General features: G+C 39.6%; 1 protein-coding gene and 1 long non-coding RNA gene across 5 annotated transcripts in view; one reads left to right on the forward strand and one right to left on the reverse strand.

Annotated features, from left to right (window-relative positions):
* Positions 1-11,785, reverse strand: part of LOC111750853 (uncharacterized) — a 60,951-nt gene extending 49,166 nt beyond the window's left edge. For all 3 annotated transcript variants that reach the window (XR_010319268.1, XR_010319267.1, XR_010319272.1), the window contains exon 1: positions 11,520-11,785. This is a non-coding gene — a long non-coding RNA (uncharacterized LOC111750853). The remainder of the gene's footprint in view (positions 1-11,519) is intronic.
* DTWD2 (DTW domain containing 2) overlaps positions 11,715-25,379 on the forward strand; it is a 173,373-nt gene continuing 159,708 nt past the window's right edge. Inside the window, exon 1 of one of the 2 annotated variants that reach the window (XM_064276059.1) lies at positions 11,715-12,007. In XM_064276059.1, the coding sequence (XP_064132129.1) occupies positions 11,790-12,007 (218 nt within the window). In that variant the 5' untranslated portion in view covers positions 11,715-11,789. The remainder of the gene's footprint in view (positions 12,008-25,379) is intronic. The other variant, XM_064276065.1, reaches the window with a different exon arrangement.

Here is a 25,379-nt window from a genome sequence, read left to right on the forward strand (position 1 = left end):
AATTGGAGGCTCCAACCATGCCACCTAGCCACCTGCGAAAGGGCTCCAAGGATAAGTGGTGCCTACCAGTCCTCACAGGTAAAAGCATTGTTACAGCTTATGGTACGGCTGCAGAGCCCACCCATAAGAGCACTCTAGAGAACAGGGATGTGCCTTCCTTACACACTCGGGGGAAGATTGTCAGCCCCCTGCCTTCCTCAGAGTGTGACCCCTGCTGCTACCAGAAACTTGTGCATAAACCAATCACCACTGCTCCTCTAAGATAGTAGGTGAGAACTTACACCACACACTAGGTGACCAACTGTCAGGACACCTGAGCTGAATCTATACAAGAATAGTGAATGGATTCCTAGGCTCAAATACCTGGTAACAGCTCTAGCCATATGGTAACAGGATATTAGTGCTTCGAAGGCCCCAATAATCAAGTAAGCTCACTCGAGTAGCCTATTTCGGTATATCAAAACAAAACAAAGCAAGAAACAAGAACACAGTGAGAAAACATAAAATAAATTAATACAATAACTTATACATGGATCAGAGACAATAGTCAATATCAAATTACTTGAAGAAGCAGGCCATGACTGCTTCAACAAACTCCCAAAACAAAGAATCAAGGACTCTCCTGGATGAAGACGTATTCCTGGAACTACCAGATGTTGAATACAAAAGATTAACATACAGAACTCCTCAAGACATCACGAATAACATCAGGAACGAGATCAGGCAAAATGTTGAACAAGCCAAGGAACACAAAGATAAAGCAGTTGAAGAAATTAAAAAGACTATTCAAGAACATAATGAAAAATTTAATAAGCTGCAAGAATCCACAGAGAGACAGCAATCAAAAATTCAGATTAACAATAAAATTACAGAACTAGACAACTCAATAGAAAGTCAGAGAAGCAGAATCGAGGAATTGGAAGGCAGAATTAGTGAGACTGAAGACAAAACACTTGGTAACAATATATTCAAAGAAATATCAGATAAAAGAATTTAAAAAGAATGAAGAACCCCTAAAAATCATGTGGGACTCTATTGAAAAGAATAATTTGTGAGTGATTGGAATACCAGAACAGGGAGGGATAACAGAAAATACAGAGAGAATTGTTGAAGATTTGTTGGCAGAAAACTTCCCTGACATCGTGAAAGATGAAAGGATATCTATCCAAGGTGCTCATCGAACCCCATACAAGGTAGATCCCAAAAGAAAGACACGAAGACATATTATAATCAAACTTACCAAAACCAAAGATAAAGAGAAAATTTTAAGAGTGGCCAGGGATAAGTGAAAAGTTACCTACAAAGGAGAATCAACAAGAATAAGTTCAGGCTACTTGGCAGAAACCATGCAGACATGGAGACAATGGGATGACATATATAAAGAACTGAAGGAGAAAAATTGCCAGCCAAGAATCATATATCCAGCAAAACTGTCTCTCAAATATGAAGGCAAAATTAAGACACTTCCAGATAAACAGAAACTTAGGGAATTTGCAAACACTAAACCAAAACTACAAGAAATACTAAAGGGAATTCTCTGGTTAGAAAATCAGTAATATCATATATCAACCCAACACTAGAACACAGGACAGAGCAACCAGGTATCAACCCAGATAGGGAAATCACAAAAATAAATCAAGATTAAAAAAACATTCAAAACAAGGAATCACTGATGTCATTACGTAAAGGATGACAACATTAAATCAATAAAGAGGGACGGGGCAGTTCTACTCTGTCCTATAGGGTCGCTATGAGTTGGGATAGACTCAACAGCAGTGGGTTTTAAATAAAGCAGGCATAGATCTTGCATATGGAGATAAAAGCAAGGCAATATAGGGAGACACAAGTTAGGTTTAAACTTAGAAAAATAGGGGTAAATATTAAGGTAACCACAAAGAAGACTAACAATCCTAAACATCAAAACAAAAAACCAAGAAAAACATAAAGACTCAGCAAAAACAAAATCAACTACAATGAAAAAGAGAATACACAATTTACAAAGAAAAACTACTCAGCACAAAATAATAAGTAGAAAAATGAAACGGTCAATAACACACAAAAAAGGCATCAAAATGACAGAAGTAAACTCATACCTATCTATAATCATGCTGAATGTAAATGGACTAAATGCATCAATAAAGAGACAGAGAGTTGCAGAATAGATTAAAAAACATGATCCATCTATATGCTGCCTACAAGAGACTCACCTTAGACTTAAAACACAAGCAAACGAAAACTCAAAGGATGAAAAAAATACATCAAGGAAACAAAAATCAAAAAAGAGCAGAGTGGCTATACTACTTTCTGACAAAACAGACTTCAAACTTAAATCTACCACAAAGGATAAGGAAGGACACTATATAATGATTAAAGGGACAATATGCCAGGAGGATGTTGCCATATTAAATTTTAATGCACCCAATGAAAGGGCTACAAGATACATAAAACAAACTCTAACAGCATTGAAAAGTGAGATAGATAGCTCTACAATAATTGTAGGAGACTTCAACACATCACTTTCAGTGAAGGACAGGACATCCAAAAAGAAGCTCAATAAAGACACGGAAGAGCTAAATGCCAAAATTAACCAACCTGATCTCATAGACATACACAGAACACTCCACCCAACATTATCCAAGTATACTTTATTTTCCAACGCACATGGAACATTCTCTAGAATAGACCACATATTAGGCCATAAAGCAAGTCTTAACAGAATCCAAAACATCAAAATATTACAAAGCATCTTCCCTGAACATAAAGCCATAAAACCAGAACTCAGTAACAGAAAAACCAGGGAAAAGAAATCAAACACATGGAAAGTGAACAACACGTTGCTCAAAAACGACTGGATTACAGAACAAATTAAGGATGGAAAAAAGAAATTCATAGAATCCAACAAGAAATTCATAGCTTCCCATTAGAACCTTCAGGACACAGAAAGCAGTACTCAGAGGTCAATTTATATCAATAAGTGCACACAGACAAAAAGAGGAAAGGACCAAAATAAAAGAATTATCCCTATAACTGGAACAAATACAGAACAAAAGAAACCTTTAGGGACCAGAAGAAAGCAAATAATAAAAATCAGAGCAGATTTAAATGAAACAGAAAACAGAGAAACAATTGAAAGAGTTAACAGGACCAAAAGCTGGCTCTTCGAAAAGATTAACAAAATGGACAAACTGTTGGCCAGACTGACAAAAGAAAAACTGGAGACGAAGCAAATAACCTGAATAAGAAATGAGATGGGCAATATTACAACAGACCCAACCGAAATTAAAAGAATCATAACAGAGTACTATGAAAAGTTGTACTCTAACAAGTTTGAAAACCTCGAGGAAATGGACAAATTTCTAGAGACACACTACCTAAACTAACACAAACAGAGGCAGAACAATTAAATAAACCCATAACAAAAGAAGAGATTGAAAAAGTAATATAAAAACTCCCAAACAAAGAAAAGCCCTGGCCCTGACAGCTTCACGGGAGAATTCTACCAAACTTTTGGAGAACAGTTAACACCACTACTACTAAAGGTATTTCAGAGCATAGAAAAGGACGGAATACTCCCAAATGCATCCTGTGAAGCCAGCATAAACCTGATACCAAAACCAGGTAAAGACTCCACAAAAAAAGAAAATTACAGACCAATATCCCTCATGAACTTAGAATCAAAAATCCTCAGCAAAATTCTAGCCGGTAGAATTCAACAACATATCAAAAAAATGACTCACCATGACCAAGTGGGATTCATGCCAGGTATGGAGGGATGGATCAACATTAGAAAAACCATCAAAGTAATCCATCACATTAATAAAACAAAAGACAAGAACCACATAATCTTATCAGTTGATGCAGAAAAGGCATTTGATAAAGTCCAACACCCATTCACAATAAAAACTCTCAGCAAAATAGGAAGAGAAGGAAAATTCCTAAACATTATAAAGGGCGTTTATAAAAAGCCAATAGCCAACATCATCCTAAATGGAGAGAAACTGAAAGCATTCCCCGTGAGAACGGGAACCAGACAAGGATGCCCTTTATCACCACTCTTATTCAACATTGTGCTGGATGTCTTAGCCAGAGCCATTACTTTAGATAAAGAAATAAAGGGTATCCAAATTGGCAAAGAAGTAAAAGTATCTCTGTTTCCAGATAACAGATAACACAGAAAAACCTGAAGAATCTTCAAGAAAACTACTGGAACTAGTTTAGCAGAGTATCAGGATACAAGATAAAAAAAAAAAAAAAAAAAATTTTTTTTTTTTTTAAGATAAAGATACATAAATCAGTTGGATTCCTCTACACCAACAAAAAGAATGTCCAAGAAGAAATCACCAAATCAATACTATTTACAATAGTCCCTGAGAAGATAAAATACTTAGGAATAAATCTAACCAGAGATATAAAAGACTTATATAAAGAAAACTATAAGACACCACTGCAAGAAACCGAAACAGACCTACATAAGTGGAAAAACATACCTTCCTCATGGATAGAAAGCCTCAACATTGTAAAAATCTCTCTTCTGCGCAAAGCGATCTATAGATACAATGCAATCCCAATCCAAATACCAGTGACATTTTTTAATGTGATGGAGAAAGAAATCAGGAACTTCATATGGAAGGGAAAGAGGCCCCGGATAAGTAAGCATTACTGAAAAAGAAGAACAAAGTGGGATGCCTCACACTACCTGATTTTAGAACCTATTATACTGCCACAGTGGTTAAAACAGCCTGGTACTGGTACGACAAAAGATACATAGACCAGTGGAACAGAATTGAGAATCCAGACATAAATCCACCCACATATGAGCAGATGATATTTAACAAAAGCCCAAAGTCTGTTAAATGGGGAAAAGACAGGCTTTTTAACAAATGGTGCTGGCATAACTGGATATCCATCTGCAAAAAAAAAGAAACAAGACCCATGTCTCAAACCATGCACAAAAACCAACTCAAAGTGGATCAAAGACCTGGATATAAAATCTAAAACAATAAAGATCATGGAATAAAAAATAAGGACAATGCTAGGAGCCCTAACATATGGCATAAACAGTATACAAAACATTTCCAGAAATATACAAACACCAGAAGAGAAATTGGACAACTGGGAGCTCCTAAAAGTCAAGCACATATGATCATCATAAGATTACACCAAAAGAGTAAAAAGACTACCTACAGACTGGGAAAAAGTTTTTAGATATGACATTTCTGATCAGTGGCTAATCTCTAAAATCTACATGATGCTGCAGAAACTCAACTACAAAAAGACAAATAACCCTATTAAAAAATGGGCACAGGATGAACAGGCACTTCACTAAAGAAGACATTCAGGCAGCTAACAAATACATGAGGAATGCTCAAGTTCATTATCCAGTAGAGAAATGCAAATCGAAACTACAATGAGATTCCATCTCATTCCAACAAGGCTGGCATTAATCCAAAAAACACAAAATAATAAATGTTGCAGAGGCTGTGGAGAGATTGGAACACTTATACACTGCTGGTGGGAATGTAAAATGGTATAACCACTTTGGAAATCGATTTGGCGCTTCCTTAAAAAGCTAGAAATAAAACTATCATATGATCCAGCAATCCCACTCCTCGGAATATATCCTAGAGAAATAAGAGCCTTTACATGAACAGATACATGCACAGCCATGTTCACTGCAGCACTGTTCACAATAGCAAAAAGGTGGAACAACCAAGGTGCCCATCAACGGATGAATGGATAAATAAATTATGGTATAGTTACACAATGGAACACGGTCCACTGATAAAGAACAATAATGAATCTGTGAAACAGTACATAAAATGGAGGAATCTGGAAGCCATTATGCTGAGTGAAATCAGTCAGCTGTAAAAGCACAAATACTGTATGAGACCACTATTATAAAATAACTGAAGAAATAGTTTAAACAGAGAAGAATATATTCTTTGATGGTTATGCGATGGCGGAGGAGGGGGAAGGGAGGCGGGGGAGGGAGGGAGAGAGGGAGGAAGCAGGGGATTCACTCATTAGATAGTAGAAAAGAATTAATTTAGGTGAAGGGAAAGACAACAAACAATACATGAGAGGTCAGCACAACTGGACTAAACCAAAAGTAAAGAAGTTTCCTGAATAAACTGAATGCTTCGAAGGCCAGAATAGCAGCGGCAGGGGTTTGGGGCCCACAGCTTCAAGGGACATCTAGGTCAACTGGCATAATAAAATCTATTAAGAAAACATTCTGCATCCCATTTTAGAGAATGGCATCTGTGGTCTTTAAACCTATCAAGTGGCCATCTAAGATGCATCAGTTGGTCTCAACCCACCTGGAGCAAAGGAGAATGAAGATCACCAACGACCAAGGTAATTATGAGCCCAAGAGACAGAAAGGGACACATAAATCAGAGACTACATCAGCTGGAGACCAGAAGAAGGAGGTGGTGCCTGGCTACAACCGAAGACTGCCATGACAGGGAACACAACAGAGAATCTCTGAAGAAGCAGGAGAACAGTGGGATGCAGACCTCAAATTCTCGTAAAAAGACCAGACTTAATGGTCTGGCTGAGACTAGAAGGACCCCGGAGGTCACGGTCCCCAGACCTTCTGTTAGTTCAAGACAGGAACCATTCCCAAAGCCAACTCTTCAGACAGGGATTGGACTGGACTATAAGATAGAAAATGATAATTTAGAAAATGATACTGGTGAGGAGTGTGCCTCTTGGATCAAGTAGACACATGAGACTATGTGGGTAGCTCCTGTCTGGAGGGGAGATGTGAAGGCTGCAGGGGACAGAAGCTGGCTGAATGGACATGGAAATAGAGGATGGAGAGAGGGAATGTGCTGTCTCATTATGGGGTGAGCAACTAGGTATATATAGCAAGGTATATGTAAGTTTTAGTATGAAAGACTGACTTGATTTGTAAACTTTCACTTAGAGCGCAATAAAAATTTAATAAATAAATAAATTGTTCATTTTAGCAAAACACACACACACACACACAAAGAACTTAATTTTGCTAACAAACTTGAATGGTTCAGGAAATGGATTATCCCCTAGAACTTCTTAAAAAAAAAAAAAAAAGGCAGCCCTGCCAACACTGACATTTTAGCTCCGTGAGACCATGTTAGGTTTCTGACCTACAGACTGTGATAAATATGTGTTGTTTTAAGCTGCTAAATTTGTGGCAATTTGTTATGAGAGCAATAGAAAATTAATACAGCAAGAAATGTCATCTTTTTTCATTTAAATCAACATTTATCAAATGCTGAATCTCCAAGTGGTGGGCTGGCAAGATAGTCCATCTCAGACACAGAGGCTCTTCCCCCTACCAGCAGCATGCAAGGTTCCAAGGATCTTACAATGTGCAACACATCAGGGCCCCTCAGAACTCCTGTGCCCACTGGCTATAAATGAGGTGCCACTGTCCCCACCTTCTTGGTCCCCAGTATTCTCTTGGTAGCAGCAGACTCTGCTCTGGGAAACATAGTGTCTAGGTTGCACAATGAAGTCATCCCTTCATTCCCCAATCTGGAGGCTCTATCATCTGCCTGGAGCACTGTGTGAGTTAGGTGCAGGTGAGATAAGGCTTACCTTTTGTCCTTTTCCCAGTCATAACAAATTTCCCCTCTAACAGTTTTTGCTTTTACCCCAGGGTACTTATTTTGCCTCCCTTTCTCCTACCTCCCCCCAACACCAAGCTTGTTGCTGAGGTTGTCTTCAATCAGTTTTTATCACCAAAACCCCCTTGAGGCAAAGAAGCACAATCCAGTTGAGGGACTAGTAAACCTACTTGGAGCTCAAGGATAAACAAAACAGAAATTAACATATCAGGAAGGGCCACTCCCTGGAGAAGGGCATCATGCTTGTTAAAGTGGAGGAAGGCCCTCAAGGAGATGGATTGGCAGAGTGTCTGTAACAATGGGCTCAAGCATAGCAAGGACTGTGAGGATGGTACAGAACAGGGCAGTGTTTCCTTCTGGTGTGCAAGGGGACTCTAGAGTTGGAACTACCACCACAGCACTGAACAACAACTACACAAATTATCCTTCAACATTCATGTGCTGGTAATCTGGTTGTATTTTGGCATTTCCCAGAGATTAAGTCACTGATGGCCTTTATTCTGATGCTTGGTCTATCCCTGGCTGGTAACCTCACAGCAGCGTGATGGATTTGATCAGGCTTTTCAAAGTCAGGGTTGATAGCCTGGATATTCGGTGAATTTTCTGCTTTTCAGAGGGGAAAGTATGACAGTCCTTTCTCCTAACTGTGGCTGTATCCCTTCTGAGAGGGGTGTTTTCTTTGATTGCGGTTAAGTTTCTGGGGAATGGACTATAGAGAAGCAAGGATGGAGCAGGGAGAGACCAATTATGTGGCTATGGCAATAATCCAGGCAAGGAGGGTGGGGGCTTGAACCAAGGTGGAAGGGTAGGAGAGATGAGAACGGTTGGACTGTAGTATATCTGAAGGGGAGAGTCAGTGATCTAATGATCCATGTAACAGAGGGAAGCCAAAGATAAGCAGGCTTGTCATGACTCATCTCCTCTCTTGTGCCACACAGTTGGGACTCTGCACATTTCACCTCTGGAAACTAGAGCTCTTTTTGATTTAAAGATTGTTTTTAGTTGCTGTCGATAAAGGCAGTCACTCAAGAATTTATTCTGGCTGTTCAACAGTTGCTGATTCAACCTACACCTGCAGTGAAGGTTTATTTTCTAACTCAGTCCCCTTCCTACAGTCTCTGGGTTGTTTGTCCCCTGATTTTAAATGGAATAAGCTGCCAGCTCTTTCTCCTACCCTACGTCCATCACTATGTGGGTGTTTAATCTTTGTCTATCCCTCCTTTGGGATATTCCAAAAGAAAAGCGGGATACTGTTTCCAGAGGAAAAGAATGAAGGATAGTTGAAAACAACAGTCCTGTACTCATAAGTATGATTTTAAGATGACTGAAAATCTAATTGTGAATTAAGCTATTTTAAGAAATACTCTATTGCTTATTATTGTTATCTGGTAAATCTACTTTTATATTTAGTCCTTCATAGCTTTTGAATCAAGATAATTATGACTGCAAAAGTTAACTCAGATGATTGAATAAGTTTGAACAATTCTTTGTTTAAATGTTGTACAATGGTAGAAGCAACATTGATCATTAATAAATTAAAAGAAATCACATCCGTTTTGGATAAGCAGCATTTTGACCGTCCTTTAAACATGGACTTCGTTTTGGATTTTCAAAATACTGAGCTCTGGGCAATATTGCTGTTATCTAGTAGCTGTAAAAACTTAAGCAAGGTAGTTACCTTTCCAAGGCTTCAGTTTTCTCATCCATAAAACTTTATTTGTACCTTAGCCCAGTCCTTCTATGACCTCCTGATCCTACAGACCTTAGACAATTTAAAAACTTCATTTAAATGCAGGGGCAATGCTGCTGGGCCTAGCTTTTAACGGTGGATTATTTAATATAATAAGAAAAGCATGAATAGGAAAAGACAAAATAGATAAATGGGACTTCATAAAAATTAAAAACTTTTGTACATCAAAAGACTTTACCAAGAAAGAGAAAAGACAAACTACCGACTGGGAGAACAGCTTTGGAAACCATATATCCAATAAGAATCTAATAATCAAAATATATATAAAACTTGAATGACAACAAAAAGGGGAATAACCCAATCCTACAATGGGGAAAAGAGCTGAATAAATATTTCACCAAAGAAGACACGGCCACCAAACACATGGCCACCAAACACATGGCCACCAAACACATGAAAAACGCTCAATGTCATTGGCCATCAGAGAGATGTAAATCAAAACCACAATGAGACACCATTTCAATCCCACCAGGATGGCTAAGATTAAAAAAAAAAAAAAGCAAACAACAGGAACAAAAAACCAAATAATGTTGATGAGGACATGGGGAAATTGGAACACTCTCTTTGCTGCTGGGAATGTAAAATGGTACAGCCGTTGTGGTAAGCAGTGTGGCAGTTCCTCAAAAAAAAAAAAAAAAAAAATAGAATTACCGTATGACCCAGCAATTGCATGACTTGGTATATATTCAAAAGACTTGAAAGCAGAGACTCAGAGATTTATACACCAATGTTCACTGCAGCACTATTCACAATAGCCATAAGGTGGAAACAACCTAAATGCGCATCAGCTAGCTGATGAATGGATAAACAAAATGTGGTACATACATAAAATGGAATACCAATCAGCCAAGAGGAGACACGAAGTCTTGATATATGCTACAATATGGACGGAGCTTGAAGACATTATACTGAGTGAAATAAGCCAATCACAGAGGATAAAAATTGTATGACTTCATTTATATAAAAAGACAAAAGGCAAATGTATAGAGACCAAAGATTATTAGTGGTTACCAGGGAAGGGAGGGAGGGGGTAACAGGAGTTATTGGTTATGGAGTACTGAGTTTCGGTTTACAGTGATGGAAAAAACACACTGAGTACAGGTAGGGTTGCACAGTCGATTAACATAATTGCTATCAGTAAGTTGCACACCTGTAAAAAGTTGAATTGGCAAAAGTCATGGGATAAATATGTTTACCACAATAACAACAACAAAAAATGTTGCTGCTAAGGCTGCTTTTGTAAAACCAAACACAGCATGGGATTTGGTTCCTTGGTTTGAATGTTTAGGGTCATGGTTTCATGAGACATCCCAGTTATTTGGGCTAATAACGTGTTTAGTGTTCGTTTTACCTCCTAGTTCCTTCCATGATGCCTGAGGTCTTAAAAGCTTGCAAGTGGCTACCCAAGGCACAACAATTGGTCTCTATTTACCTGGAGCAACAGAGGAAGAAGGGGAGTCAGGAATAGGAGGAGGAAATGGAATGTGTGGCTAATGGCCTCCATGAACAAGTGCCTCCTCTGCCATGAGACCAGAGCTGAATGGTGCCCTGCTGCCATTATTGAAACATTTTGATAAAAGATTCTATAGAAGAATACTGATCAAAAAAGGAAAATTGCAGAATTTCAAATTCTCATGGTCTCCAGACTTTCTGGAGCCATGGAGGATGGGTACAACACTGAAACTATTCCCTGAGATAACCTTTAAACTTTAAACCAAAAATATCCCTTGAAGTCTCCTTAAAATCAAAGAATAGTTAACTAGTAAAGAATGTCTGCCTTGAGCATTATGCTCTTTTAAGAACTATAGATATGAGATCAAATTGACAACAGCAACTCGAAAGATTAGACAGGAACGTTAGGGAGCAGTAAGTTTTTAACAGGGGAGTAACAACTCAGAAGAGGAGGGTGAATCCATTTTTTAGTCATTACAGCCTTTCTTTTGTTGGCCTGTAACTGTCAAGTACATCAGCTCCTTTACTGACTACGCAGGCACTCACTGTGGGACCTCTATTGGGAAAACAACTGTACCTTAAACTGCTATCCTAAAGCACAAAATACAGTATTTCATTTCATTTTCATTTTTGAAGAGGTGAAATTTAGGGAGTCATATTTTGGTTTGTTACCCGGAACGCTTTCAAGGGAATTCCCTTACCTGTCCCAGTGACGTTACATACAGTCACATGTAGCCCAGCACAGAACGAACTTTTCCCCCTTGTTCCAGGCGAAATGGCCTATTGGGCGGGGACCAGTGGGCTCCTTCCCATCCTACAGCGGGGCGGGACCTCGAGTTTAGGCTTCGGACCCGCCCCCCGTACGTGGCGTGCGTGCGTAGCGTTTTGCGAAACGGGCCGGTTTCTCCGGCGCGTGGCGCCCCCCGGCGGTGGTGGGGCCTCAATGCGACGGCCAGACCTGAGAGCCTGCCATGGAGTCGCAGAAAGAGGCCCTAATGGCCGGGGACCCCGTCGCGCGGCCGCCTGGGGACTTGACGTGTCAGACCCCGAACGAGGAGGAAGAGCAGGAGGGATGCGTGGCACCAGCAGTGGCTACCCTGGGCACGGAGGCGGACGGCACCAGTGCGGACGGGCTTTGGGAGCTACCCGTGGAACCGGGCGAGCGGAGGCCCGAGTGCAGTCGCTGCAGGTGACCGCAGGGCCGGGGGCGGGGACTTAGCTGGCGGCGACTTTCGGAGTAGGCTGCGGCGCCCCCTGCCGGGGTGGCGGCCGTGGCGCCGGCCCTGGTAGCTCTGTGCACGGGGCGGTGGGGTCCGCTGGTGGGCATTACAATAAAGAGCCGTTTTTCCAGGGTTATTATTATTTAGTGTTACTTCAAGCAAGACATTGAGCGTGTCATGGCATGAGCGGACATAAGTTTGGTTTTCAAGAAACTTAGAGTCTATGATAATAATACTCGTAATTTACATTTTTTTCTGTGTAAGTTTTGTAGTTATCACACAGAAAAGAAAATGGATTGGAGAAAAGAGACAAGCAAGGCGCCTTTCGTGTTATTTAAGGTTGTATTCTGAATTCATTCTCGAATATTTATTGAGCACCTGCTTTGTGCCAGGCACTGTGCTAGGTACTGGGAATGCAGCGATGAATAAAGCAGACTTAACCCCTGCCCTCACTGGGACACACAGTCTAATGAAGAGAGTTTATCAAAACAAGCAGCAACAGCTAACATTACTGAGTGCTCACAATGTGCCCAGCCGTTTAGGTACTTTTTGGATTACCTTAGTGTACTGGCATACTTCAGGATTGTGAGGGTTGCCTCCCCTGCTTATTTGAATTTTATGCTATTCAGATACCCCGCTGTCTTTACCTACTTGATGTTCAGGATCATTTCTCTGGTAACTGAAGTTCTCCAGGTACTACCTATCTCTCTGTTGCTCTTCACAATTAGCTTAGCTATTAGATAGTGCCTCTGCTTCCTCACCTCAGAATTATTCTGCCATTTGTCATCAATTCCTACAATGCATTGGGTCTTACCGAAGTCACCAGTAACCTCCATGAAACGAAATATAACGGATTCTTTCTTGTTCAGTTTTTACTAGACCTCTTGGCAGCATCTAATAATTGAATGTTCACTTCTTCAAACAGTCTCTTTCTTTGGCTTCTCCTTGATTTATCTAACTGCTCTTTCCTAGTCTCTGCCTTTTTCTATCCTAACTTTTCTAACTTGAAATGTTAGGCTTCCTCTGGTTTTGATCAGAGGTCCTCTTCTCTGCCTGCCCTGCACTCCTCACAGGTGATCTTTCACATCATCATGGGTAAGTCATCACCTACCCTCCAGTATCTCCAGCCCGTACTTGTATCCTGTGCATCAAACCTATGTATTCCCTTAACAGGTATTTATTGAGTGCTTTGCTAATTTCTGTCCATGCAGTGATACTTAGACAGAGGCCCTTTGTTCTTGTATATTTGATTGAACTAAGAAGCATGTTCCTCATTTGTGTTATTTTTTGTTTTATTGGCCTGTCTAATCTTTTTCTGAAAAGTGGGCTTTGGGAATGGTTTCAGTTCTGCTTTGCAGAATGTCCAGGCCATAGTTTTGGAGGTTCCTCCTGTCCCTGTGAGACCAGCAAGTCTGATCTTTTTTTGTGAATTGGGATTCTGTTCTACATTTTTCTCATGCTCTGTTCGAGACCCTCTATTATGATCCCTGTCAGAGTGGTTGTTAATGATAGCCCGGAACCATCTAGTTCTTCTTGTGTTAGGCTGGTGGAGTCTCTGGTTCACATGGTCCTTTAGTCTTCAGGCTAATATTTTCCTTGTGTCTTTGGTTTTCTTCATTCTCCTTTGCTCCAGATGGGATGAGACCAGTAGACACATCTTAGATGGCTGCTCACAAGCTTTTAAGACCCTAGACACTAGTCACCAAAGTGGGATGTAGAACATTTTCTGTATGAAGTATGTTATGCCAGTTGACCTAGATGTCCCCTGAGACTGTGGTCCCCAGACCCCAGCTACTTGGTCCCTCAAAGTGTTTGGATGTATCTAAGAAACTTCTATGCTTTTGCTTTGGCCTAGTTGTGCTGACTTCACTTATATTATGTGTTGTCCTTCCCTTCACCGAAGTTGACACTTGTCTCCTATCTAGTTGATGATTTCCCCTCTCTCTCCACCCTCGTAACCATCAAAGAATGCTTTTTACTGTGTTTAAGCCTTTTCTTGAGTTTTTATAATACTGATCTCATGTAATATTTATTCTTTTGTGACTGACTTATTTCATGCAGCATAATGCCCTCCAGATTCGTCCATGTTGTGAGATGTTTTGTGGATTCATCATTGTTCTTTATCACTATATAGAATTCCATTGTGTGTATGTACCATAATTTGTTTATCTATTCTTCTGTTGTTGGGCATTTAGGTTGTTTCTATCTTTTTGCTATTGCGAATAGTGCTGCAATGAACATGGGCGTGCATATGTCTGTTCATGTGATGGTTCTTCTCTAGGGTATATTTCTAGGAGTGGAATTGCTGGATCATACAGTATTTCTATTTCTAGCTTTTTGAGGAAGTGCCAGAAAAGGTTTTGCAAAGTGGTTGTACTATTTTACATTCTCACTAGCAGTGCATAAGAGTTCCAGCTTCCTCACACCCTCTCCAACATTTGTTATTTTGTGTCTTTTGGATTAGTGCTAGTATTGTTGGGTGAGATGGTATCTCAATGTAGTTTTGATTTGCATTTCTCTAATGGCTAATAATCACGAGCATTTCCTCATATGTTTGTTAGCCACCTGAATGTCTTCTTGGGTGAGGTGTCTGTTCATATCCTTTGCCCATTTTTAAATTGGATTATGTGTTTTTTTGTTGTTGAGGTGTTACTGTATCTTGTAGGTTTTAGAGATTAGACCTTTGTTGGATATGTTGTAGCCAGAAGTTTTTTCCCAGTCTGTAGGATCTCTTTTTACTCTTTTGGTTAAGTCTTTTGATGAGCATAAGTACTTAATTTTTAGGAGCTCAAAGTTATCTGTCTTTCTCCTGGTGTTTGTGCATTGTTAGTTATGGTTTGTATCCTATTTATGCCATGTATTAGGGCTCCTAGAATGCTACCCATTTTTTTCTTCCATGATCATTATCGTTTTAGATTTTATATTTAGGTCTGGGATCCATTTTGAGTTAGTTTTTATGTATGCTGTGAGGTAAGGGCCTTTTTTACAGATAGACATCCAGTCATGTGAGAACCATTAGTTAAAGAGACAGTCTTTTCTCCATTTGACAGACTTTGTCAAATACCAGCTGCTCATAGATGGATAGATTTATTTCTGGGTTCCAAATTCTGTTCCATTGGTCTATGTGTCCATTGTTGTACCAGAACCAGGCTGTTTTGACTGCCGTGGAAGTATAGTACGTTCTAAAATCAGGTAGTGTGTGGCCTCCCACTTTGTTCTCCTTTAGTAATGCTTTGTTTATCTGGGACCTCTCCCCTTTCCGTATGAAGTTGGTGATTGTTTCTCCATCTTGTTAAAGAATGCTGTTGGAATTTGGATTGGGATTGCATTGTATCTGTAGACCACTTTGGATAGAATTGACATCTTCACAATGTTGAGTCTTCCTGTCTGTGAGCATGGTATGTTTTTCCACTTATGTAGTTCTCCTTTGGTTTCTTACAGTAGTGTTTTATATTTTTCTTTGTATAGATCTTTTTTTTTTAATAATTTTCATTGAGCTTTAAGTGAACATTTACAAATCAAGTCAGTCTGTCACATATAAGCTTATATACACCTTACTCCATACTCCCACTTACTCTCCCCCTAATGAGTCAGCCCTTCCAGTCTATCCTTTTGTGACAATTTTGCCAGTTTCTAACCCTCTACCCTCCTATTTCCCCTCCAGTCAGGCGATGCCAACACAGTCTCAAGTGTCCACCTGATACAAGTAGCTCACTCTTCATCAGCATCTCTCTCCAACCCATTGTCCAGTCCCTTCCATGTCTGATGAGTTGTCTTCAGGAATGGTTCCTGTCCTGGACCGACAGAAGGTTTGGAGATCATGACTGCCGGTATTCCTCTAGTCTCAGTCAGACCATTAAGTCTGGTCTTTTTATGAGAATTTGGGGTCTGCATCCCACTGTTCTCCTGCTCCCTCAGGGGTTCTCTGTTGTGCTCCCTGTCAGGGCAGTCATCGGTTGTGGCCAGGCACCATCTAGTTCTTCTGGTCTCAGGATGATGTAGGTCTCTGGTTCATGTGGCCCTTTCTGTCTCTTGGGCTCATAGTTGTCGTGTGACCTTGGTGTTCTTGTTCTTCATTCTCCTTTGATCCAGGTGGGTTGAGACCCATTGATGCATCTAGATGGCCGGTTGTTAGCATTTAAGACCCCAGACGCCACATTTCAAAGTGGTATGCAGAATGTTTTCATAATAGTATTATTTTGCCAGTTGACTTAGAAGTTCCCTTAAGCCATAGTCCCCAAACCCCCGCCCTTGCTCCACGGACCTTTGAAGCATTCAGTTTATCCAGGAAACTTCTTTGCTTTTGGTCCAGTCCATTTGAGCTGACCTTCCGTGTATTGAGTATTGTCCTTCCCTTCACCTAAAGTAGTTCTTATCTACTATCTAATCAGTAAATAACCCTCCCCCACCCTCCCTCCCTCTCCCTTCTCATAACCACGAAAGTATGTGTTCTTCTCAGTTTATACTATTTCTCAAGATCTTATAATAGTGGTCTTATACAATATTTGTCCTTTTGCCTCTGACTAATTTCACTCAGCATAATGCCTTCCAAGTTCCTCCATGTTATGAAGTGTTTCACAGATTCGTCACTGTTCTTTATCGATGCGTAGTATTCCATTGTGTGAATATACCACAATTTATTTACCCATTCATCCGTTGATGGACACCTTGGTTGCTTCCAGCTTTTTGCTATTGTAAACAGTGCTGCAATAAACACGGGTGTGCATATATCTGTTGGTGTGAAGGCTCTTATTTCTCTAGGGTATATTCCAAGGAGTGGGATTTCTGGGTTGTATGGTAGTTCTATTTCTAACTTTTTAAGAAAATGCCAGATAGGTTTCCAAAGTGGTTGTACCATTTTACATTCCCACCAGCAGTGTATAAGAGTTCCAATCTCTCCACAGCCTCTCCAACATCTATTATTCTGTGTTTTTTGGATTAATGCCAGCCTTTTTTTTTGTTGGAGTGAGATGGAATCTCATCGTAGTTTTAATTTGCATTTCTCTAATGGCTAATGATCGAGAGCATTTTCTCATGTATCTGTTAGCTGCCTGAATATCTTCTTTAGTGAGGTGTATGTTCATATCCTTTGTCCACTTCTTGACTGGGTTGTTTGTCTTTTTGTGGTTGAGTTTTAACAGAATCATATAGATTTTAGAGATCAGGTGCTGGTCAGAGATGTCATAGCTGAAAATTCTTTCCCAACCTGTAGGTGGTCTTTTTACTCTTTTGGTGAAGTCTTTAGATGAGCATAGGTGTTTGATTTTTAGGAGCTCCCAGTTATCTGGTTTCTCTTTGTCATTTTTGGTAATATTTTGTATTCTGTTTATGCCTTGTATTAGGGTTCCTAACGTTGTCCCTATTTTTTCTTCCATGATCTTTATCGTTTTAGTCTTTATGTTTAGGTCTTTGATCCACTTGGAGTTAGTTTTTGTGCATGGTGTGAGGTATGGGTCCTGTTTTCATTTTTTTGCAAATGGATATCCAGTTATGCCAGCACCATTTGTTAAAAAGACTATCTTTTCCCCAATTAACTGACACTGGGACTTTGTCAAATATCAGCTGTTCATATGTGGATGGATTTATATCTGGGTTCTCAATTCTGTTCCATTGGTCTATGTGCCTGTTGTTGTACCAGTACTAGGCTGTTTTGACTACTGTGGCTATATAATAGGTTCTAAAATCAGGTAGAGCGGGGCCTCCCACTTTCTTCTTCTTTTTCAGTAATGCTTTACTTATCCGAGGCTTCTTTCCCTTCCATATGAGGTTGGTGATTTGTTTCTCCATCACATTAAAAAATGTCATTGGAATTTGGATCGGAAGTGCGTTGTATGTATAGATGGCTTTTGGTCGAATAGACATTTTTACTGTGTTAAGTCTTCCTATCCATGAGCAAGGTATGTTTTTCCACTTATGGAGGTCCTTTTTAGTTTCTTGCAGTAGTACTTTGTAGTTTTCTTTGTATAGGTCTTTTACATCTTTGGTAAGATTTATTCCTAAGTATTTTATCTTCTTGGGGGCTACTGTGAATGGTATGGATTCGGTGATTTCCTCTTCGATGTTCTTTTTGTTGATGTAGAGGAATCCAAGTGATTTTTGTATGTTTATCTTATAACTTGAGACTCTGCCAAAGTCTTCTATTAGTTTCAGTAGTTTTCTGGAGGATTCCTTAGGGTTTTCTGTGTATAAGATCATGTCATCTGCAAATAGAGGTAATTTTACTTCCTCCTTGCCAATCTGGATGCCCTTTATTTCTTTGTCTAGCCTAATTGCTCTGGCTAGGACCTCTAGCACAATGTTGAATAAGAGCGGTGATAAAGGGCATCCTTGTCTGGTTCCGGTTCTCAAGGGAAATGCTTTCAGGCTCTCTCCATTTGGAGTGATGTTGGCTGTTGGCTTTATCCCTTTATTAGGTTGGGAATTTTCCTTTAATTCCGATTTTGCTGAGAGTTTTTATCATGAATGGGTGTTGGACTTTGTCAAATGCCTTTTCTGCATCAATTGATAAGATCATGTGGTTTTTGTCTTTTATTTATATGGTTGATTACATTAATGGTTTTTCTAATATTAAACCAGCCTTGCATACCTGGTATAAATCCCACTTGGTTGTGGTCGATTATTTTGTTGATGTGTTGTTGGATTCTATTGGCTAGAATTTTGTTGAGGATTTTTGCATCTGTGTTCATGAGGGATATAGGACTGTAATTTTCTTTTTTGGTGATGTCTTTACCTGGTTTTGGTATCAGGGATATGGTGGCTTCATAGAATGAGTTAGGTAATATTCCGTCATTTTCTATGCTTTGAAATACCTTTAGTAGTAGTGGTGTTAACTCTTCTCTGAATGTTTGGTAGAACTCTGCAGTGAAGCCGTCCGGGCCAGGGCTTTTTTTTGTTGGAAGTTTTTTGATTACTGTTTCAATCTCTTTTTTTGTTATGGGTCTATTTAGTTGTTCTACTTCTGATTGTGTTAGTTTAGGTAGGTAGTGTTTTTCTAGGAATTCATCCATTTCTTTTAGGTTTGCAAATTTGTCAGAGTACAATTTTTCGTAATAATCTGATATGATTCTTTTAATTTCAGTTGGGTCTGTTGTGATGTGGCCCATCTCGTTTCTTATTCGGGTTATTTGTTTCCTTTCCTGTATTTCTTTAGTCAGTCTGGCCAATGGTTTATCAATTTTGTTAATTTTTTCAAAGAACCAGCTTTTGGCTTTGTTAATTCTTTCAATTGTTTTTCTGTTCTCTAATTCGTTTAGTTCAGCTCTAATTTTTATTATTTGTTTTCTTCTGGTGCCTGATGGATTCTTTTGTTGCTCGCTTTCTATTTGTTCAAGTTGTAGGGACAGTTCTCTGCTTTTAGCTCTTTCTTCTTTTTGTATGTGTGCATTTATCGATATAAATTGATCTCTGAGCACTGGTTTTGCTGTGTCCCAGAGGTTTTGATAGGAAGTATTTTCATTCTCGTTGCATTCTATGAATTTCTTTATTCCCTCCTTAATGCCTTCCATAACCCAGTCTTTTTTGAGCAGGATATTGTTCGGTTTCCAAGTGTTTGATTTCTTTTCCCTAATTTTTCTGTTATTGATTTCCACTTTTATGGCCTTATGGTCTGAGAAGATGCTTTGTAATATTTTGATGTTTTGGATTCTGCAAAGGTTTGTTTTATGACCTAATATGTGGTCTATTCTGGAGAATGTTCCATGTGCCCTAGAAAAAAAAGTATACTTTGAAGCAGCTGGGTGGAGTGTTCTGTATAAGTCAACGAGGTCAAGTTGGTTGATTGTTGTAATTAGGTCTTCCGTGTCTCTATTGAGCTTCTTACTGGATGTCCTGTCCGTCTCTGAAAGCAGTCTGTTGAAGTCTCCTAGTATAATTGTGGAGGTGTCTATCTCACTTTTCAGTTCTGTTAAAGTTTGTTTTGTGTATCTTGCAGCCCTGTCATTGGGTGCATAAATATTTAATATGGTTATATCTTCCTGGTCAATTGTCCCTTTAATCATTATGTAGTGTCCATCTTTATCCTTTGTGGTGGATTTAAGTTTAAAGTCTATTTTGTCAGAAATTAATATAGCTACTCCTGCTCTTTTTTGCTTATTGTTTGCTTGATATATTTTTTCCATCCTTTGAGTTTTAGTTTGTTTGTGTCTCTAAGTCTAAGGTGTGTCTCTTGTAGGCAGCATATAGACGGATCGTGTTTCTTTATCCAGTCTGGGACTCTGTCTCTTTATTGGTGCATTTAGTCCATTTACATTCAGCGTAATTACAGATAAGTTTATGTGTTTAGTGCTGTCATTTTGATGCCTTTTTATGTGTGTTGTTGACAATTTCATTTTTCCACTTACTTTTTTGTGCTGAGATGTTTTTCTTTGTAAATTGTGTGTTCCTCATTTTCATAGTATTTGGCTTTATGTTTGCTGAGTCATTATGTTTTTCTTGGTTTTTATTTTGAGTTATGTAGTTGTTATACCTCTATGTGGTTACCTTAATATTTACCCCTATTTTTCTAAGTAAAAACCTAACTTGTATGGTCCTATATCGCCTCGTATCTCTCTCCATGTGGCAGTTCTATGCCACCTGTATTTAGTCCCTCTTTTTGATTATTGTGATCTTTTACATGTTGACTTCAATGATTCCCTATTTTGAGCGTTTTTTTCTTTTTAAAATTAATCTTAATTTGTTTTGTGATTTCCCTATTTGAGTTAGTATTAGGATGTTCTGTTCTGTGACCTTGTATTGTGCCGGGTATCTGATGTTATTGGTTTTCTGACCAAACAATTTCCTTTAGTATTTCTTGTAGCTTTGGTTTGGTTTTTGCAAATTCTCTAAGCTTGTGTTTATCTGTAAATGTTTTAATTTCGCCTTCATATTTGAGAGAGAGTTTTGTTGGATATATGATCCTTGGCTGGCAGTTTTTCTCCTTCAGTGCTCTATATATGTCATCCCATTGCCTTCTTGCCTGCGTGGTTTCTGCTGAGTGGTCTGAACTTATTCTTATTGATTTGCCTTTGTAGGAGACCTTTCTTTTATCCCTGGCTGCTTTTAAAATTTTCTCTTTATCTTTGGTTTTGGCAAGTTTGATGATAATATGTCTCGGTGATTTTCTTTTTGAATCAGTCTTAAATGGGGTTCAATGAGCATTTTGGATAGATATCCTTTCGTCTTTCATGATGTCAGGGAAGTTTTCTGCCAACAGATCTTCAGCTATTCTCTCTGTGTTTTCTGTTATTCCTTCCTGTTCTGGGACTCCAATCACACGCAAGTTATTCTTCTTCATAGAATCCCACATGATTCTTAGGGTTTCTTCACTTTTTTCAATTCTTTTATCTGATTTTTTTTCAGCTATATTGGTGTCGACTCCCTGGTCCTCCAGATTTCCCACTCTGCATTCCAATTGCTCGAGTCCGCTCCTCTGACTTCCTACTGCATTGTCTAATTCTGTAATTTTATTGTTAATCTTTTGGATTTCTGAATGCAGTCTTTCTATGGATTCTTGCAGCTTATTAATTTCTCCACTATGTTCTTGAATAATCTTTTTGAGTTCTTCAACTGCTTTATCAGTGTGTTCCTTGGCTTTTTCTGTAGATTGCGTTATTTCATTTCTGAGGTCATCCCTGATGTCTTGAAGCATTCTGTAAATTAGTTTTTTATATTCTGCATCTGGCAATTCCAGGATTGTATCTTCATTTGGGAAAGATTTTGATTCTTTAGGTTGGGGAGTTGTAGAAGCAATCATGGTCTGCTTCTTTATGTAGTTTGATATCGACTGTTGTCTCCGAGCCATCACTAAGATATTGTAGTGATTTATTCTATATTTGCTCACTGAGTCTTATCTTGTTTTGTTTTCTTTCAGTATACGTAAATGGGCTACTAGATTGCCCTGTCTTGACTGTTGTAGCCCTTGAGTCACTTATGTCTTACTACCAGCTGGTTTGGGCTGTTACCAGATATATAAGCCTAAGAGTCCATTCAGTATTCTTGAGTAGAATCTGCTTTTGGGTCATCAGGTGTGTGGTGCAGACTGTCAGCTATCCACCTAGAGAAGTAGTGGTGATAGCTGTGTGCACCAGATTCTAGTAGCAGGAGGGGTTCACACTCTAGGGGGGACAGGATGCTCACAGGCTTCCCCCAAGTGCTAGTGAGGTAGGTGTGTCTCTATTCCTAAAGCACTTTGGTGGGTGGGCTCTGCAGCTGTACCTTAGGCCCCCAATGCAAGTACCTCTACAGATTGGTAGGTGTCACCCTCCTTAGACCCCTAAGGCAGAAGGCTAGGTGGTCTGGGGGGAGCTTCAGCCCTCAGTTCCCTGTTGTGGGTCAGTGAGGGCTCTATTAAATATGCAGAGGTATCAGACCTGGGAAACTTGTCTTTCCAGTAATCCGCTAAATCATTTACAGTCAGATCCCTATTAGAAATGCCTTTGCATTATAATAGTCACCTTGTTCCTTGTAGGGATGAAAGCCCAAGACTATGGATCACATATGCTTGGCTGGAGCTAGTTCTGTGTTTTTAGTCCAATTCGGGAAGGATTTTTGTTCCCTGGGTTTTTTGTAGCTGATTCTCTCAGGTCAGGTGAATGGGTTAGGAAAAGAGAAAAAAAAGAAAGAAAGAAAAACTGCAGAGCAGTTTACTCTCTGGCTCAGGAAATTCCAATGTTAATGAAGCCACCTGGGAAGGAGAGGGGAGGGTTCAGATAAATAGGAGAGAGTAGCACCCTGGAGTATACACAAAGTTACTTTTCTTGCTTGGGATGACTGTTTTATCTGAGATTCCTGTGTGCGCTGGCTGGGTAGAGATTGCCCTTGAAGGTCAAGCCCGCGTCCCATGCTTGTGCTGTCTCAGAAGCTGCGGTTAGTTCCTACGCTCCCAATCCAAAGCCCAGCGCCAAGGGCTCCAAAACCAGTCGCTGCGGTTAGTTCCTATGCTCCCAGTCCAAAGCCCAGCGCCAAGGGCTCCAAAACCAGTCGCTGCGGTTAGTTCCTACGCTCCCAGTCCAAAGCCCAGCACTCCGGCTCCAAAACCAGTCTCTGCCTCCCGGTGACTTCTCCTCCTGTCGGCCGTGTCGCTGCGCTCCCTGTGTGCACTGGCTGGGCTTCCCCCGAGGTCAGTTCAGGGGGCTAGGGCTGCGCCCCGTGTTTGTGCTGTCTCAGGGTGCCGTGCTCAGCTCCCCTGCGCCCAGTCCAAAGTCCAGCGCCAAGGTTTCCTGACTGGGACGCTGGCTCCAGGCTCCGAAAACAGACTCTGCTTCCCCGTGGTCGTTCGTTCTCAGTCTCTGTCACTCAGGTCAACTCTTTAGATATGTGTTTGATGGTCAGGGTTTGTAGATTGCCATGTATGTGATCGATTCACTTGTTTTTCTGAGTCTTCGTTGCAAGAGGGATCTGAGGTAGCTTCTACCTAGTCAGCCATCTTGGCCCCGCTCCTTGTATAGATCTTTTATGTCCCTGGTTAGGTTTATCCCCAAGTACTTTATCTTCTTGCAGGCTATTGTAAACGTTATTGATTTGATGATTTTCAAAGTTATCTTTTTTGGTGTAGAGGAATCCTACTGATTTTTGTATTTTAATCTTGTATCATGCAACTTTGCTGAAATTTTCTGTTAGTTCCAATGGCTTTCTTGTGGATTCTTTGGGGTTTTCTGTGTATAAGATCATATCACCTGCAAATAGGAATAGTTTTACCTCTTTCTCACCAATCTGCATGTCCTTTATTTTTTTCTTGTCTTATTGCTCTAACTAGGACTTCTAGCACAATGCCGAATAAGAGTGGTAATAAAGGACATCCTTGTCTGGTTCCTTTTCTCAAGGGAAATGCCTTCAGTCTCTCTGTTTTGAATGATGTTGGCTGATGTCTTTTCATAAATGCCTTTTATTTTGTTGAGGAATTTCCCTTCTATTCCTATTTTGCTGAGTTTTTATCAGGAATGGGTGTTGAACTTTGTCAAATGCCTTTTCTGTGTTGATTGATAAGATCAAGGGGTTCATTTCTTTTGTTTCATTTATGTGGTGGGTTACATTGATTGATTTTCTGATGTTGAACCTTCCCTGTGTGCCTGGTATGAACCCCTCTTGATCATGATGTATTATTTTTTTGATACACTTTTGAATTGTGTTGGCTACAATTTTGCTGAGAATTTTCATATCTTTGTTCATGAGGGATATTGTTCTGTAGTTTTCTTTTTTTGTGGTGTCTTTGCCTGGCTTTGGTATCAGGATTATGCTGACTTCATAGAATCAGTTCAGGAGTGTTGCTTCCTTTTCTGTGCTCTGAAATACCTTTTGTAGTATTGGTGTTAGGGCTTCTCTGAAAGTTTGTAGAATTTTCAAGTAAATGCGTGCAGGCCAGGGCGTTTTTTTGTTGGGAGTTTTTTTTTTTTTTTTAATTACCTCTTTAATCCCTTCTTTTATTATGGATCTGTTTAGTTTTTCTACCTCAGTTTGTGTTAGTTTAGGTAAGTAGTGTGTTTCTGGAAATATGCCTATTTCCTCTAGGTTTTCAGGTTTGCCGGAGTACAATTTGTCATAGCATTCTTTTTTATGATCCTTTTTATTTTAGTTGCATCTGTTGTAATATCACCCACCTCGTTTCTTATTTGGGTTATTTGCTTCCTCTCCTGTTTTTCTTTTGTCACTTTGGCCAATGGCTTATTGATTTTGTGGATCTTTTCAAAGGACCAACTTTTGGTCTGGTTGATTTTTTTCAATTGTTTTTCTATTTCATTTATTTCTGCTCTAATTTTTAATATTTCCTTTCTTCTGGCGCGTGAGGGCTTCTTTTGCTGTTCTCTTTCTATTTAAGTTGTAGTGTTAATGTTTTGATTTTGGCCCTTTCTTTTTGATATGTGAGTTTTTTGCTATAAGTTGACCATCTTAGCACTGCTTTTGCTGTGTCCCAGAGGTTTTGGTAAGTGTGTTTTTATTCTCTCATTTTGCTGTGTCCCAGAGGTTTTGGTAAGTGTGTTTTTATTCTCTCATTTAAACAAGTTGTTTAAAGGGATTGGAAAGCAACATTTGAAAATGTCCTGGAGGGGTCTCAATAGGATGCTGAAAGAATAGTGTTTCAAATATAAATCCAAGGCTAAATTATCATGCTAGCTTTATCATATAGTTTTAGTCTATTCAGAACTGGTTATTATAAATAATATTTTATAAGTATATAAATTTTAATTAATCTTCTGTGCTCAGCAAAGTTGGGGACATTGGTTTTTCAGTGGTGAAATTCCTGCCTTCCATGTGAGAGACTCAGGTTCAGTTCTTCACCAATGCACCTCAGGTACAGCTACCACCTGTCTGTCAGTGGAGGCTTGTATGTTGCTATGATGCTAAACAGGTTTCAGTGGAGCTTTCAGA

The sequence above is a fragment of the Loxodonta africana genome, chromosome 2 (assembly GCF_030014295.1).
Source record: "Loxodonta africana isolate mLoxAfr1 chromosome 2, mLoxAfr1.hap2, whole genome shotgun sequence".
Classification (NCBI taxonomy): Eukaryota; Metazoa; Chordata; class Mammalia; order Proboscidea; family Elephantidae; genus Loxodonta; species Loxodonta africana.